General features: G+C 29.9%; 5 protein-coding genes across 5 annotated transcripts; 3 read left to right on the top strand and 2 right to left on the bottom strand.

Moving 5' to 3' along the window:
- Nucleotides 1-1,110: 1,110 nt before the first annotated feature.
- Nucleotides 1,111-2,141, bottom strand: HELRODRAFT_169912 (hypothetical protein; the record flags this gene model as incomplete). Its single annotated transcript, XM_009015715.1, has 3 exons — nucleotides 1,111-1,269; nucleotides 1,535-1,675; nucleotides 1,800-2,141. The coding sequence occupies 3 exons, from the start codon at nucleotides 2,139-2,141 to the stop codon at nucleotides 1,111-1,113; spliced, it is 642 nt and encodes a 213-aa protein (XP_009013963.1).
- A 1,240-nt stretch (nucleotides 2,142-3,381) lies between these two features.
- Nucleotides 3,382-3,585, top strand: HELRODRAFT_138282 (hypothetical protein; the record flags this gene model as incomplete). Its single annotated transcript, XM_009015714.1, has 1 exon — nucleotides 3,382-3,585. A coding segment is annotated over one exon (204 nt), but the record flags the coding sequence as incomplete, so codon positions are not given.
- Nucleotides 3,586-4,099: 514 nt separating this feature from the next.
- On the bottom strand, nucleotides 4,100-7,896 carry HELRODRAFT_110400 (hypothetical protein; the record flags this gene model as incomplete). Its single annotated transcript, XM_009015713.1, has 9 exons — nucleotides 4,100-4,651; nucleotides 4,691-5,326; nucleotides 5,515-5,573; nucleotides 5,835-5,902; nucleotides 6,072-6,155; nucleotides 6,313-6,660; nucleotides 6,829-7,117; nucleotides 7,394-7,547; nucleotides 7,814-7,896. The coding sequence occupies 8 exons, from the start codon at nucleotides 7,894-7,896 to the stop codon at nucleotides 5,272-5,274; spliced, it is 1,140 nt and encodes a 379-aa protein (XP_009013961.1). The 3' UTR covers nucleotides 4,100-4,651; nucleotides 4,691-5,271.
- A 697-nt stretch (nucleotides 7,897-8,593) lies between these two features.
- HELRODRAFT_75683 (hypothetical protein) lies at nucleotides 8,594-9,194 on the top strand (the record flags this gene model as incomplete). The annotated part of the gene is made up of 3 exons (XM_009015712.1): nucleotides 8,594-8,670; nucleotides 8,826-8,940; nucleotides 9,141-9,194. The coding sequence occupies 3 exons, from the start codon at nucleotides 8,594-8,596 to the stop codon at nucleotides 9,192-9,194; spliced, it is 246 nt and encodes an 81-aa protein (XP_009013960.1).
- Nucleotides 9,195-10,533: 1,339 nt separating this feature from the next.
- HELRODRAFT_169909 (hypothetical protein) lies at nucleotides 10,534-11,180 on the top strand (the record flags this gene model as incomplete). Its single annotated transcript, XM_009015711.1, has 3 exons — nucleotides 10,534-10,576; nucleotides 10,644-10,787; nucleotides 10,888-11,180. 3 exons carry the CDS (start codon nucleotides 10,534-10,536, stop codon nucleotides 11,178-11,180), a joined length of 480 nt encoding a protein of 159 aa, XP_009013959.1.
- Nucleotides 11,181-14,804: the final 3,624 nt, after the last annotated feature.

Raw genomic sequence — 14,804 nt, 5'->3', positions numbered from 1 at the left:
AAACGATTGAAAAAGTTTATTAAAATCCCGAGTTTGTTAAAATGTTAATGGTTTATAAAGTTAGCATTTAAAAGAATTTTTTCCGATGTTTTACTTAATTTTTATTTTAAACAGGAAACGACGGTGAATGTACATCTAATAGTCAGAGCTTTCCAGCGCGTTCTCTTAATACCTGATCAATCTATCAGTTACAAATGCACATTCTTGCTTTTAAAATGCCATACAAGACGACTTTTCCTTAATTAAAATTAATACTTACCTTAATTTATATTCATAAACAAACCTCTAAACTAACTTGACATTTATTTGCCGGACAAAATGATGAAAAAATAACTACTTCTGCTAATTTTCTACAATTTGTGATGAAGCCACATATCTTCAGAGAGCAATTCTGTCTGAGAAACTGTTTTGTTCAAGATCAATTCACAATTTTACATTTTTTAAATGCCGATAAAAGGTTTACAAACTTCAAAACTGTTAGCTTCACCAAATAAACGGAAAATAGAATACAATATTCATCTGTAATAAAGCTCAACACAATACAATATTTAATGTATATGAAAATCACAATAATTCAAAACGAACAACATTCAAAATACTCATTTAATGTTTAAAAGGTAAAAATACATACACAAACATATATGAAAATATACCAAAACACATAAATAGCATGAATATATACACATATATATATATATCACATCAATATATATGTGTATATATATATATATAGCAAGATCATTTATAATGTACTAAAACATGATAGATTAAGATCACACACACACGACCGCACGCACACACGACACACACACAGACACACGCTAAATACAGACACACTAATGAAAAAAGGTTTGACAGAAAGGATAAAAAAGAGAGAAAGAAGAGTTGTAAAAGCAAGTGAAAATAGATGAATTCCAAACAACTATTTCGAATAAATAATTAACAATCTCTCATTTAATAACTTAATTTACATTAAAAAACTTTCATATATGTCAATGTCTTTCACATTAACAACAAAAATCAACAAATTGTTACTAAAAAAACGGATCAAAGTAATAAATAGATAAATAGAAAAGCTGTATTAGAAGTAGTGGGAGTGGTGTAGTTTCATCAAGTCCCTTCCACAAATGTTGTGTTAGATCTCTTTTCCACCAGCTGAAATCTCTGATGCAGTTGATGGCTGGATTGGTAATGTTTCTCTCTTCTGAAAGCTCGGTATGCAAGGATGGCTGTACCCCCATATAGTAAAACACATATGAAACTGGCTGTCTGTGTGCGTGTGTGTGCGTGAGAGTGGTTTCCAATTTTAAAATATTTAGAGTTGAATTATTGAAATGATTTTTTTAATTTGTTAAAAATGAACTTATAAGAAAAAAACTTGTCTCAAGTAACTAACTATGACTAAATATAGAAAAAATGCAATAATTTTAAAACATTAATTGATGATTTGAATACACCATTCTAACACATACAATTTATTTAAAAAAATAAGCATAGCATAGATAAAATAGAGACAAAAGAAAAGAGAACTTACAACAGCTGAAGCCATATACTTGTGTGACCATTCGGCAGGTGGGTTGCCCTCTGCCGTGTGATGGAATCCAAAATTAGAATCAAAGACCAATGAACCAACAACCAAATATATGAAGCTTATGAATGCATACATAACTATGTTCTTTGTGGAAAATATTATATGTTTTTAAATAATATTATTAACTCATATAAAACCAAAAAATAAAATTTATATGAACTGGGACTTAAATTAAAAAAAATTATGTTCAAATGAGAATACCACTAACATATAGAGACCAATCAATGATGAGAACTTTATTCAAACTAGAGATAAAAAAAATTATGGAGCTGATTGAGACCAGGGCAGCAAAAACAGACACAAAAATAAGCAGTCTATAGCGCCACCACCACAGCTCCCTATCATCTCTATCATGCCCTGAGTGCCAAACTCCACTTGTTATTACACAGATCAGGCTTGCTAAGGAAAATATTGTCTGGAAAACATTTAAAATACCTAATTTGTCTTTCAAATAACCTAAATTAGGTTGAATGTAAACTTGTTGAGGTCTCCATTTTTCATCTGGGAAGGATGTTGTCATCCCTTCTTTGGTACTAGTTTGTTGATTCATGTTGTTAGTGTTAGGAGATGAACGATCATAATTCATAATTGGTGGCTAGGGGTAGAACATTTTCATCAGTAGACTTGTTCATTTCAATGTAATTAGTTTATTATTAAACCAGAAACATAGTTATTGAAAATTAATAAGATGAAAGAAATATTAGTTTATTATTAAACCAGAAACATAGTTATTGAAAATTAAAAAAACTACAACTCATAATATTAATAGTAATTTTTTCTTTATTTTATTTATAATTGAGAAAAAAGCAATTTTTCTTTCAATCATTCTTTCATCTTATTTATTTTAGATAGCTCCTCTGACTTGCAGTTCAAAGAAGTGATGCAAGATAAAAAATTTTCCAGCATTTTATATTTTTGTCATGTTATAATTATATAAATTTTGTATAAGACACTGGCAGATGGCATAATATTAGTATAAAATGTAGTACTCTATTGAAAGGAGTGTTCTGCTGTTGTGTTATTTTAATGTTGAATAAATATAAAGAACTTTGTATTTCATCCGTCATTCATTCGTTCGTCCGTTTCGCTTGAGTTAGGCAAACACAATTAGGTCGATTAAATGTAAACACATATAATACACATGGGAATGCTCTTTTAAAACATTGAATAAATGAAAAGCAAATAGTTTCAAAAATAATTTTCAGCTTCAAATTTTTCAAATACTGATATAATTTTCTACTTGTTTTAAATGCTTGTTTTTCAGAAATTTTACTACTTTTTGTGTCTGCTGATCCGTAAACACAGTAAACACTAGTCTAATCCTGGCTTGCTGTATCTTCTCACTTTTAATTCTACATAAACCTCTTTTTAACGTGTGTATAATTGGCATCGAAGGTTGCGAATAAAGTTATATAGGTCGGTCGTTGAGGATTGGTTCAGTCTCATTTCCTTCACCACGTTCCCAGGCGTTTCGTCCTGAATCTTTTTTTTCGTAATAAAAGTGTTTGTTTGAAAAAGTTTAGATACACATTTTTATATCCGTTCTTGCTGTATCTTCTCACTTTTAATTCTACATAAACCTCTTTTTAACGTGTGTATAATTGGCATCGAAGGTTGCGAATAAAGTTATATAGGTCGGTCGTTGTGGATTGGTTCAGTCTCATTTCCTTCACCACGTTCCCAGGCGTTTCGTCATGAATCTGTTTTTTCGTAATAAAAGTGTTTGTTTGAAAAAGTTTAGATACACATTTTTATATCCGTTCAATAATGTCTCGCAGCAAAGCTACGTTTCTAAAAATAGCAAAGAAACCTACTATGATCTGTTAGAAATCTCTGAGAAGGCATCTCAGGTCCAGATAAAGGCCGCCTACTACAGACTTTCCAAAAAATATCACCCGGACACGAGTTCAGAGTTAGATTCTAGGTACAAATTTGCGCGTTTAAATGAAGCTTACAAGACTTTGAGCAACGTGAAACACAGGCGGAATTACGACAGGACATGTCTGGGTCTCAGTCCTGAAAGTACCTTCGCCACCCCGTCTTCACAATCGTCTGCATACGACGATGACGATCCGGAATATAGGGATTTTTTACGTAGAAGAAGGTCACCATTCAAATCTCACCCAAACAGAGGTGGTTACCAAACAGGCAAGACTCAACATTTTGATTTTGACGAATTCAACAGAATGCACTACGGTGATGCGGTCAGACAGTCCCATCAAGCCAAACGAAAGTCAGAAACGATGCACGATGATATCAATCAGCAAACGCAAAAACGTTTCAGGAACGCCATCCTCTATTCACTTTTCACAATCGGTGTATCTGTACTTCTTTTAAAAGCTTTTTGAAATTTTTTTAGTAAAAATGATTTGTGATATAATATGATATGAAATGATGTGTATGTGCATGGGCATGTTACAGATTTAAATATCATGCCAATAAATAAGCCTAGAAAAGTTCAAATCTAGGAGTTTGTTAATGTATGATAAAAAAAAACTGAAAACAATAATTCATTTAATTATTGTTTAATTTTATCTGCAGATATCATAACATTCAATTGTTTTGTTTATATTTCAAAATAGAACTTCATAAAGTAAATAAACCAAACTTAAATATATTTTTTTTTAATATTATTTCTCCTGTGTATAAAATTTTTTAATCACTGATACAATATTAGTAAATGGAGCATTTCATTGTATTAGAATAAAAACAATTGACTAAGTGAAAACAAAGCTTGCTTTTTAGTAAAAAAAATAATAAGTAGAATGATGTTTGTACAAATAAGTGGGATGATGTCTGTACAATACAACTTTTAATTGATGCAGAAAAGCAATTTTACTTGAATGAAGAAAAATAATGTATGCATATTTATCAATTTGTGTATGTTTGTGCGTGTACTTATGTGTGTGTGTTTGTGTATGTGCGTGTATGTACTTATGTGTGTGTATGTATGTATTTGTGTGTGCGTGTATGTATGCGATTTCATGTGTTTATATTTCATTAGAACGAGGCATCAACATATACAAGTATATACATTTATAAACGTACATACACACACACACGCGCATATATGTATATCAAATAGATATATAATCTACACATATATATACATACATATATACATACAAGCAGATACATACATTCATTCGTACACACATATACATGTACAGCAGATGTTCTCAAAGATAATATTCAGATCTAATGTTATCCATCACCATTTTTGCCAAAAATTCAATAGCACTGTTAATTGTATTAGCGTCAGATGTAGTAATAATAAATGATATTAATCAATGATAATAATAACTGATAATAAATGATAATATTAATAATGATAAAACTGAAATCGTAATGATGATAATAATTAACTCTTATCACAGCCTAAGAGTGACTGATTAAAGTTTTCATCATCAAGCAACCCTCTATCAATCAAATGTTATCACCATATTATCATCAGGTCAGGTCGATAATAAACTCATCATCATTGTTCATTATTTATTATGTAATGCATACTACGTTAAAAATAGTTAACATGGTCATACAAACAGTGAAAATACATTTTACAAATAAATGTAACAAAATCTATATGAAAATTTTTACACTTGCACATGAATACAAATATATATATATAGTAATCATACATATATAATGCTATAGAAAAAGCTTTCTGATTGGTTCATCGTTTAGACCGTAATTTGAACCATGGCCTGTGACTGGCTGTTTGGTGTTTTCACACTGTTGTGAATGGCAATTTAATTTAAGAATTTGATGTTGATTGAGTTGACTACTGGCTTACTGTCCATTATAAATATTATTCAATTATTTATTTAATTAATTAATAACATGATGAATGAATGAGCGAAAAAATAATAAGATGGATGGATGACGTCATGCAGCCATAGATACAAGATAAAAAAAATATATACTTTTCTTGCTTATGCTGCTGCTGCTGTGGTTGGCACGACAGCAACTTCGATTCCATTGACTAAGTAATACAAGTGAATGAATGAACGAACGAATGAATGAATGAATGGATGGATGAATTAATGAAGGGATATGAAGGAATGAATAGATGAACAGGTAAGTGAGGAAAGTGAATGTGTAAATATATAAATGTATATTGATCTAATGAAAGAATTAAATAATTAATAAATGAATGAATGGCAAAAAAGGTGAATGGATGAGGTATTGAATGAATGAATGGATGAATGAGTGAATGAATGAATCATTCAACAGAAAAACTCACTCCAATCCTGCTGAGTATGTCACAGACCAGGTTAAGCTGCAGTGCTTTCTTGTCTGATTCTTTCATTCCTGGGTTATGGACGAAAATGATGAATGATTATGATGATGATGATGACGACAGTAATAATTATATAAGATTGGAAGATTTGTATATAGATGCAGGGATGTATATGACGAGCAGTACTGTAACAGTCATCAGCAGAAACCATTATCACCAATCAAACAACTAATCAATCACCTTTATGAAATTTCAAATAGCTTATTGGTTGGCTGACATCCTTAGCTAACTTCCTCTCTTCAACTCTTTGATTCGATGATAAACCTTGATTTCAATATCAATCAGCCAAATGATCAATAAATAAATCAACCAATCAATTAAAAATCCTACAAGAAACAAGCACACACACATGGCAATTGATAAATTTGATATTTTTATAAACAGATGAATGTACAATGTACATGGTAGCAGAGAAACTGACTTGAAGCATTCAAACTGAATTTCATACTCTGGTGTCCAAACGATGGAGGTGTCGACACTGCCTCAACATTTTGCTGCTGCTGTGGTTGCTTCTGCTGCTGCATTTCTGTTTCATCACAAGCAGCATTTGGTGTAGTAACAGTGGATGTTGTTGGTGGCTTAGTAGTAGCAGTAGCAGCAGTGGTAGTGGTGGTAGCAACGGCAGCGTTGCTTGCAGTAACCTTCGATAAGTCTTTTGATGTTGATGTAGTTGGTGAGTTGAGGTTGATGTTGTTGTGGTGGTGCTGCTGCTGATGATGAAATGAATCTTTTTCCTTTTTCTCTCTCACTGCCAATTCTTGTCTTAAATCTGAAAGGGTAGATTATGAAATCATTTTCTTTGCAATAACATCCAGGAAACTTTCACTATGGTATCTTATTAATTAATTAATTAATTAATCATTTATTCATTCACATATCAATTCATTCACTCATTAATTCACAATCCTTCATTCCTTCATTCATCCATCCAACAAACCTCTGGCCTCATCTTTCAATCTCTGCACACTATCGATGAAGAGATTATTCTTCTCATCCAACTCACTCTCCAGCAGCACATTTCTCTCGATAGCCTGGTTCAGTCTCGTCTCGAAATCTTCCAGACTGACCATCGTGGCCCTCTTGTTCCTCTCTAGGTCATCATTAGCCTGCTCCAGCTCCCTTATATATTTCTGCAGCTCGTCTCTATACGTCTCTAACTTGTTTAATTTCGTCTCGAGGTCCTGGATCTGATGATGGCTCGTTCTTTGTAGGGTTTCATATTTCTCCTTGTGAAAAGTGAAGAAAAAATTGGAATGTACCATTCATTCATATTGTGAAACAAGTTCCTGATTTCTTATTATGCAAGCATGAAAAATGATGGCGTTGTTAAATTAGTTTCTACAACATGATAAAATTTGGTGTAGTTTTACAATACACACACATATATACACACATACATAAATATACAACACATTTACTATACATACATACACAACACAAACAAATATATAACACACATACACACATATGCAGCATACATACATACATATGTACATACATACCCTAATGGTTTCCAATTCAATCTGGGATCTTGAGTAATTCGCTTTCAGTTCTTTAACCTTTGCTTCAGATTGTGCAAGCTGGGAATCTAATTCAGCTTCTAAATCTCGACTACTCATCTGAAAATCACTCAGCTCTTCAGATGCAGCTTTGTAACTTTAGTGAGTTTGGTTTGTTTGGTGTTGTACTATTTTCATTTTAATTAAATTTCAATTTATTCAGTTCAATACTCAAATTTTGTAATTAAATAAGTTATCTAATCATTTATAAAATTTGTAGCCTAATTTTGTCAGTATTAATTTAATTTTTAATTGTTACTTATTATTTTATTTTCAGTGTAAGTATTAAAAAAAAATTTTTAATAATTTAACTTTTAAATTTTTGACATAGGGACAAAGATAAAAATTTCCAAATTTAGAAACAACCTTTCTTGAAATTTTTTGGCCTCATCTTTCCAGTACCGAATTTCTTCATCAGCCGAACCAAACTTTAATTCAGATGACATCTCGCGACAAGATTGATAATCAATAATAAATTTAAAATAAAATACAAATTTGAAAATTAAATCAAATTAAATTAGACATTTTAATTAATTCCGTTGCGAAGACATTGATTAAAACAACATTTACATTTAAAATCAAAACAACTAATAGCCGCGCATGGTCCTATAGTATGTGGTCGTTAGAAAAAAACTCTATGGTCACAGAGTATATGGTCAAAAGGTAAAACTACACTTGAACATGTAAATGAATAAATTAATTGTTACATAAAAAAATACTAAAACTATCTAAATCGTACTTAAATTTAACAAAAAAAATTTCAGAAAAGTTTCTAATGTCATTATCTAAGTACCTTAAGCAAATGAAATAAAAATTAAACTTACTTTGTTCAATCGAGTAGAAAGACCTTGTTTGCTTTTCTGTCCTGAAGGTGAATTTTTCTGGTTTAATTATTATTTTAACTTAATATTTATTTATTATTTGCTTCATGTATATTTTAAAGTTTGTAGGACCGTTTATTTAACGACTTTTTTTCACTAGCGTCAAATGATTTTTCCTAATTAAAGCTACCTCTAAGAAAGATCGTGTTTTTTCGCTTCATAATTTAAAAAAAATTTTTTAAATTTATTATATTTATTGTAATAAATTTAATCAACGTAAATTATCGAATTAATCGTTCGTAGGATAACTTTTCACGTCATAATGGCCACAGAAACCGAGACAATTGAATTTTGGACCCCTCCATTTGATGCCCGTTTTCCTAATGCCAACCAAACAAGGTTTTTTATTTTAATTTGATCAAAATTTCAACTTCTTTCCTTAATATCGCTTAGGCTTTGTCAGTTAATTATTGTTCTCTCTGCTGACATAGAAGTTCAAAATCTCAAATTTAACAGCCCACTCATAAAAATAAAATAAAATAAATTGATTGCAGGAACTGCTGGCAAAATTATGTTGATTTTCATAGATGTCAGAAGATAAAGGGTGAGGACTATGCACCATGTGAATACTTCAAGAAAGTTTATAAGTCTTTGTGCCCTAATGAATGGGTCAGTTTAGTAATTTAGTTTCAACATTCATCTTGTTTTCCATATTTATAAAATAAACCTGTGTTTTTTAAATTTTTAGTCAGCATAAGCATTTAATCTGAATAATAGATAAATTTAACTGTATGTCTTAATAAAAAAACTCAAATTAAATTATTTGCAGCAAATTCTTTCAGAATATATTAATATTTTTTTGGTCACAGATTTCAAGATGGGACGACCAAAGAGAAAAGGGTGCTTTCCCAGCCAGAATTTAGTTCCAATGACTTCATTAAATTTGAGATGAATTAGATTAGAACATTCAATCATAAGCATTACGTTATGTTCGTTTTGAAATGCCATTTTGCCATGGTTAAATGAAAATAATTAAAAACCTTTTCAGCCTTATTTATTTTAAAATGATTTTTAACCAAAAAAAGCTGAAATGAGAACAAATGTATTCAAATCGTATTAATTGTTTCGAACGGCATCACACCATATCAGTTAGTTGTAAGTTTTTCCCAAATTTTCTTTATCTTTTACATCTGATTCTCTGATAACTAACAGTTAAATGAAAATAACCAAAATGTTAATGAGCACACAAGAATGAATATGTATCACAAAATTACATTAAGGATTAAAAAAAATTCACTAAACAACTAGACACAATGTAATTATTATACATCTATGACAAACTTATTAGCACTTTATAAAAACAACATTATCAAAATAAAAATATAAGTAAATTCATTTAAATGATTTGAAACATACTAGTGTAATGAAATTTATGAATAGGTCTCATATCTCTCATCTTGTATGCAACACCCAGTGACATCACTAATCCTAAAATTGTAGAAATGGTGTAATGTGAAAACTTAAAATTTGCATAGAAACTACCAAATTTAAAAGTTATTATCAAGCAACCTGTAATTGCACATCCAAAGGACAGCATCAAGTCTGGAACTTCATGAAATCCTTGCTTCAGAAGGGCTGTTACTAAATTATCAATTAATTATATATAATTAATTTCCATAAATATTTTCAAGGAGATGAAGTTTGAAATGCAAAACTGAAAACTTTGAATTTGAACTTTTAATTTAAACTTCTTTAAATTTTAAAAAGAGAGGACGAAAAAATTTATCTACCAATCTATGATTAACAAAGTCACCTTCACGAATGACACAAAAAAATGTGTAAATAAAAAATTAAATAATCAAAAGTACTATTTCAAAATTATTTGCTACTTCCAGATCTAGAAATAAACACTAACCACCGCTACGGGCAGCCATTTTTAAAGTTTTATTTCAAATAATCGAAAAATAACTACCTATTATCACCACCCAAATAAATAGAATATTAATTTTTTTGTAAAGCGAAAAAACTTTTTAAATTAACCCATAACGTCATTAATAAATATAAATATAGCAACAACATAATGTGTATCAAATAAATGTAGTTAGTATTAGCTTCGGCTGTACTGTACATATACTAAATAAATGTAGCTAAAAAATAACTTTTTAGAAACTAAACTACTTAAAAAAAAACCTTTTAACACTGAAATACCTTTTACAAAATCATGAATATAAATGAAAATGATCAAACAGTTAGTCGTTAATAATGATAAAAGGTTACTACAACGATATTTTACAAACAATAGAAGGTTGGTTTTCTTTCTAAATCACAATACACTCAAACTAACATACCTTATCAATGCATGAAATCAACAGATTTTTCATTTTTGCGAAACATAGTAATTCCTGTTCTTATGGTAATATGGGTCTGTATGTTGATAAGAATAGCTCAGGATTGTATCATCTTCATAATATACTACGTCCAAGATGAGGATGATGAAGATGTTGGTCAAGGAGATGGTAATAAAATATAAAGTCTTAACTAACAATACTTTCATTAACCACCATATTTTCTTTCTTATATGAAGTATTAAAACGATCCTTTTATTTTTAATCGCAGGGCCAACATTGGACACTATTGAAGAACTTACACATCCGAGAATTGATCCTAGGGTAACAGTTTCTGAACCTCTAATGAAACATCGTCACAAGAAACGGTCACGAACAAAGAAGAACAATGGTGGCTCTGAACCTGATTTTAGACATAAAAAGACAGCTAGAGTACAAAAAGCCTTTTCTGCAGTAACTTTTAGAGATAGAACTAACAGTTTGAGTGACTTTGCAACTCGTGGTTCTGTCGTCGAACACAACCGACAGACAGCTGATGATATGATTATGAATGATGACATTTAAAGTTTTTATCCTCTGAAATTTGATTTTCACTGCTGTGGTCTTACAATTTTTCAATAAAATGTTTAATATTAGTCGGTTACATAATTCCAAAACGACCAGATCAATAGTAATGAATACTATATATGTGTATATATATATATATATATATATATATATATATATATATATATATATTCACGGTTTCATCATTTTAATAAATGTCTATAATCATATATACAGAATATTTATAGGATAACCACAAGGGGAGGACTATTTACCATTAAACAACACTTTCTTATGGGTTGAAGCAGGGATATGCAAAGAATCTCAGTTTTTGCAACTTTTAATTATTTTCGGTAATGTCGATTTTATTTGTTTAAATTTATACTAAAAAAAAATAATTAATTACCATATTGAATAACAATTTTAAAAAATAACATTTTAACATTTTAAATAAAAGCAATATTCCGTAATTAGTAAATATACTATCGTAACTTTTGATTCGAACGATAAAAAATCACCCTCCATCTCCCCTCCAAAAGTATAAGCCCCTTGTTCAACCATTGAAAGTGAGCGAAGGCCGTTATATTTATTCTAGTTATATATATCAAACAGTATCTTATTGAGCAAAATAGTATCATAAAATGAATAAAGATACTTTTTTTTAATTTAAAAAATTTTCAGTTTGATTTCATTGCGATATCGATGATGATGATGATTGTGACCTGACTAATTAAAAAACATCAAATAAAATTTATAAAATAGGATGGGTATATCGTTGAGAAATCGTTGGGGGAAATGACGTCATGTTAACAGTAGTTATTTCACTAGATGGTAGTTGATCAGCCTGTATGAATGTTATATTCAATTCCTATCAAATAAATTTAACCAAATATCATACGCAGGCAAAACTAAATAAAGAAATATATATATATATATATATATATATATATATATACGTAGTTATAATACATTTATAATATTGTATTTACACATTCAAATTGTACAATTGTGTTATGTGTAGTTTCAAATTATTTTGAATTTTCTCGGAAAAATTTAAACTTTTTACTCTATATATATATATATATATATATATATATATATATATATATATATATATATATATATATATATATATATATATGTATAGGTTACTTTTATCAACAATTATTAAAAAATTTTCAATTTGATTTCACCGCGATATCGAAGATGATGATTTTGACCTGACTGATTAAAAAGCATCAATGAAAATTTTTAAAATAGGATGGAAAATTTGTTATATTGGGATATTCGTATATAAAGCGAGCAAAAGTTTAATATAAAAGAGCTTATAAATCTACGCATATTGGCTTAGCTTGGCTTGGCTCGTCTTGAAATTGGATTTTAAGCAAGGTGTGGTCTCAAACTATTTGGAATTCTCTCAGAAAAATTTGAACTGCGTGCGCACATATGTAGCACTGATTACTGTTGCTTCAATAATGAATTTATATACTATATATATAAAGCGAGCAAAATTTTAATAGAAAAGCGCTTATAAATCTACGCATATTAGCTCAGCTTGGCTTGGCTCGGCTTGGAATTGGATGTTAAGCAAGGTGTGGTCTCAAACTATTTTGAATTCTTCCCGAAAAATTTGAACTGCGTGCCTACATATGTAGCATTGATTACTGCTGCTTTTATAATGAATTTATATAATATATATATATGTATATATATATATATAATATAATATAAAGTAACTAGAATCCATGTATACAAATATTTAACAAGATTATATGTTGGTTTAAAAAGCAATATAGCAGATTCAACCAGCCAATCAGAAAGTTTTGAAGGCGTTCGTTCGATGACGTCAATTTAGTACGGTTAGCATTGTGGTTAAGACTGTATAATAGTGTAGTTCATACATTAAATAAGTTTTTTACTGATGTGAATGATGGAAATGTATGGTTGAAACGAGTATAAAAAGGAGCTGAGGCAACATGAAAATCAGATCAGGCATTCTGCCTCGCTTGAAGCAGTATGTCTGATCTCATTTTTTTAATTTTTATAATTTATTTATTTTTATTTATTTTATTATATAGAGTTATATAGAGCTATATAGAGTTTGCATGTCTGTGGTTTGTATGTTGTATTTTTTATATTTTAGGTGGGTTCTTTAGCGGTTGCTAATACATACATACATACATCATGTTTGTTTGTGTGGTAGTATTTTATGTTCTGTTTTACTCTTTTTTCTCTTCCTTCATGAGTCTTGAGTTAAGTTAATGAAACATAGGTAGGTGAGATTAAAATTAATTTATTATATAGGTAGGCTAGGGCATAAGGTAATTTAGATACATAGGTAGGTTAGGGACTTCTATTCTTTTACTCTACTTTGGGGTGTTTTTTTTGTTTTTTGTTTGTTTTTTGTTTTGTTTCACACCATACATACAACAGGTACGCGGTGGTTCCAGGTTTTAGTGAGATTTTTATTGATTGAATGTGGAAGAATGCTAGGTTATATAGAGTTATATAGAGTTATATAGAGTTATATAGAGTTATATAGAGTTATATAGAGTTATATAGAGTTATATAGAGTTATATAGAGTTATATAGAGTTATATAGAGTTATATAGAGTTATATAGAGTTATATAGAGTTATATAGAGTTATATAGAGTTATATAGAGTTATATAGAGTTATATAGAGTTATATAGAGTTGTATAGAGTTATATAGAGTTGTATAGAGTTATATAGAGTTATATAGAGTTATATAGAGTTATATAGAGTTATATAGAGTTATATAGAGTTATATAGAGCGTAAATCCTATATAGATACCTTTCTTTGAGGTTCTTTTCTTTGCCGACCGGTCGGCTTCTTTGCGTTTCTCTATTTTCATTTAAATTAATTAAATAAATAAGATTTGTCCGTTCATTTAGGTACTTTCAGGTTCATTCATTCAGGTTGAAGCTTCCGGAGGAGTTCATCGTGGAAGATCAGAATGGTTGTGATGTCAGCTACGTTCGTTCATTCAGTGTCAAACAATGCACGCCTGGCTGGGGTTCGTTTTACGGTTTCTTTGCGGTTCCTTTTTTTGCCAGTTACAGGATGCTGCGGCTGGCGGGTTTCACCGCGGCTCGTTTTTCTACTTTCATTTAAATAAAAATAAATAAAATTTTTTATTTTATTCATTTAGGTTGAAGTTTCCAGAGGAGTTCATCATGGAAGATGTCAGGCTACGTTCATTCATTCATTCAGTGGCAAAGACACGCCGGGCTGGGATACGTTTTATTCTTTTTTCTCTGTTTTTCTCTTTAATTTAACATTAAGTAAGAATGCATACACGCACACACATACACATACAATTACATTAAGTAACTATATAGGTAGGTTAGATAGGCATAATTTTAACTGTAGGTAGGATAGATAGGAAGTATCCAACACTAATGTAGTTGAATAGGTAGGCGCGTAAGTTTATCTCTATTTTTTCTTGCACCAACATTACACGCGTTAGCGTATTACACACACAAAAATACATACATAAACACATATGTTAGTTTTTGAGCGTAATTTTATTTTCATTACACATTCTAATTTATTATTACTAAGGTTGAGAGTAATTTAATTTCATAGGTAATTAAGGGCAATAATGTAATTCTAGGAACA

This window comes from Helobdella robusta, assembly GCF_000326865.2.
Source record: "Helobdella robusta unplaced genomic scaffold HELROscaffold_16, whole genome shotgun sequence".
In the NCBI taxonomy this organism is placed as follows: Eukaryota; Metazoa; Annelida; class Clitellata; order Rhynchobdellida; family Glossiphoniidae; genus Helobdella; species Helobdella robusta.
This window is presented reverse-complemented; position numbering and strand designations above follow the sequence as displayed.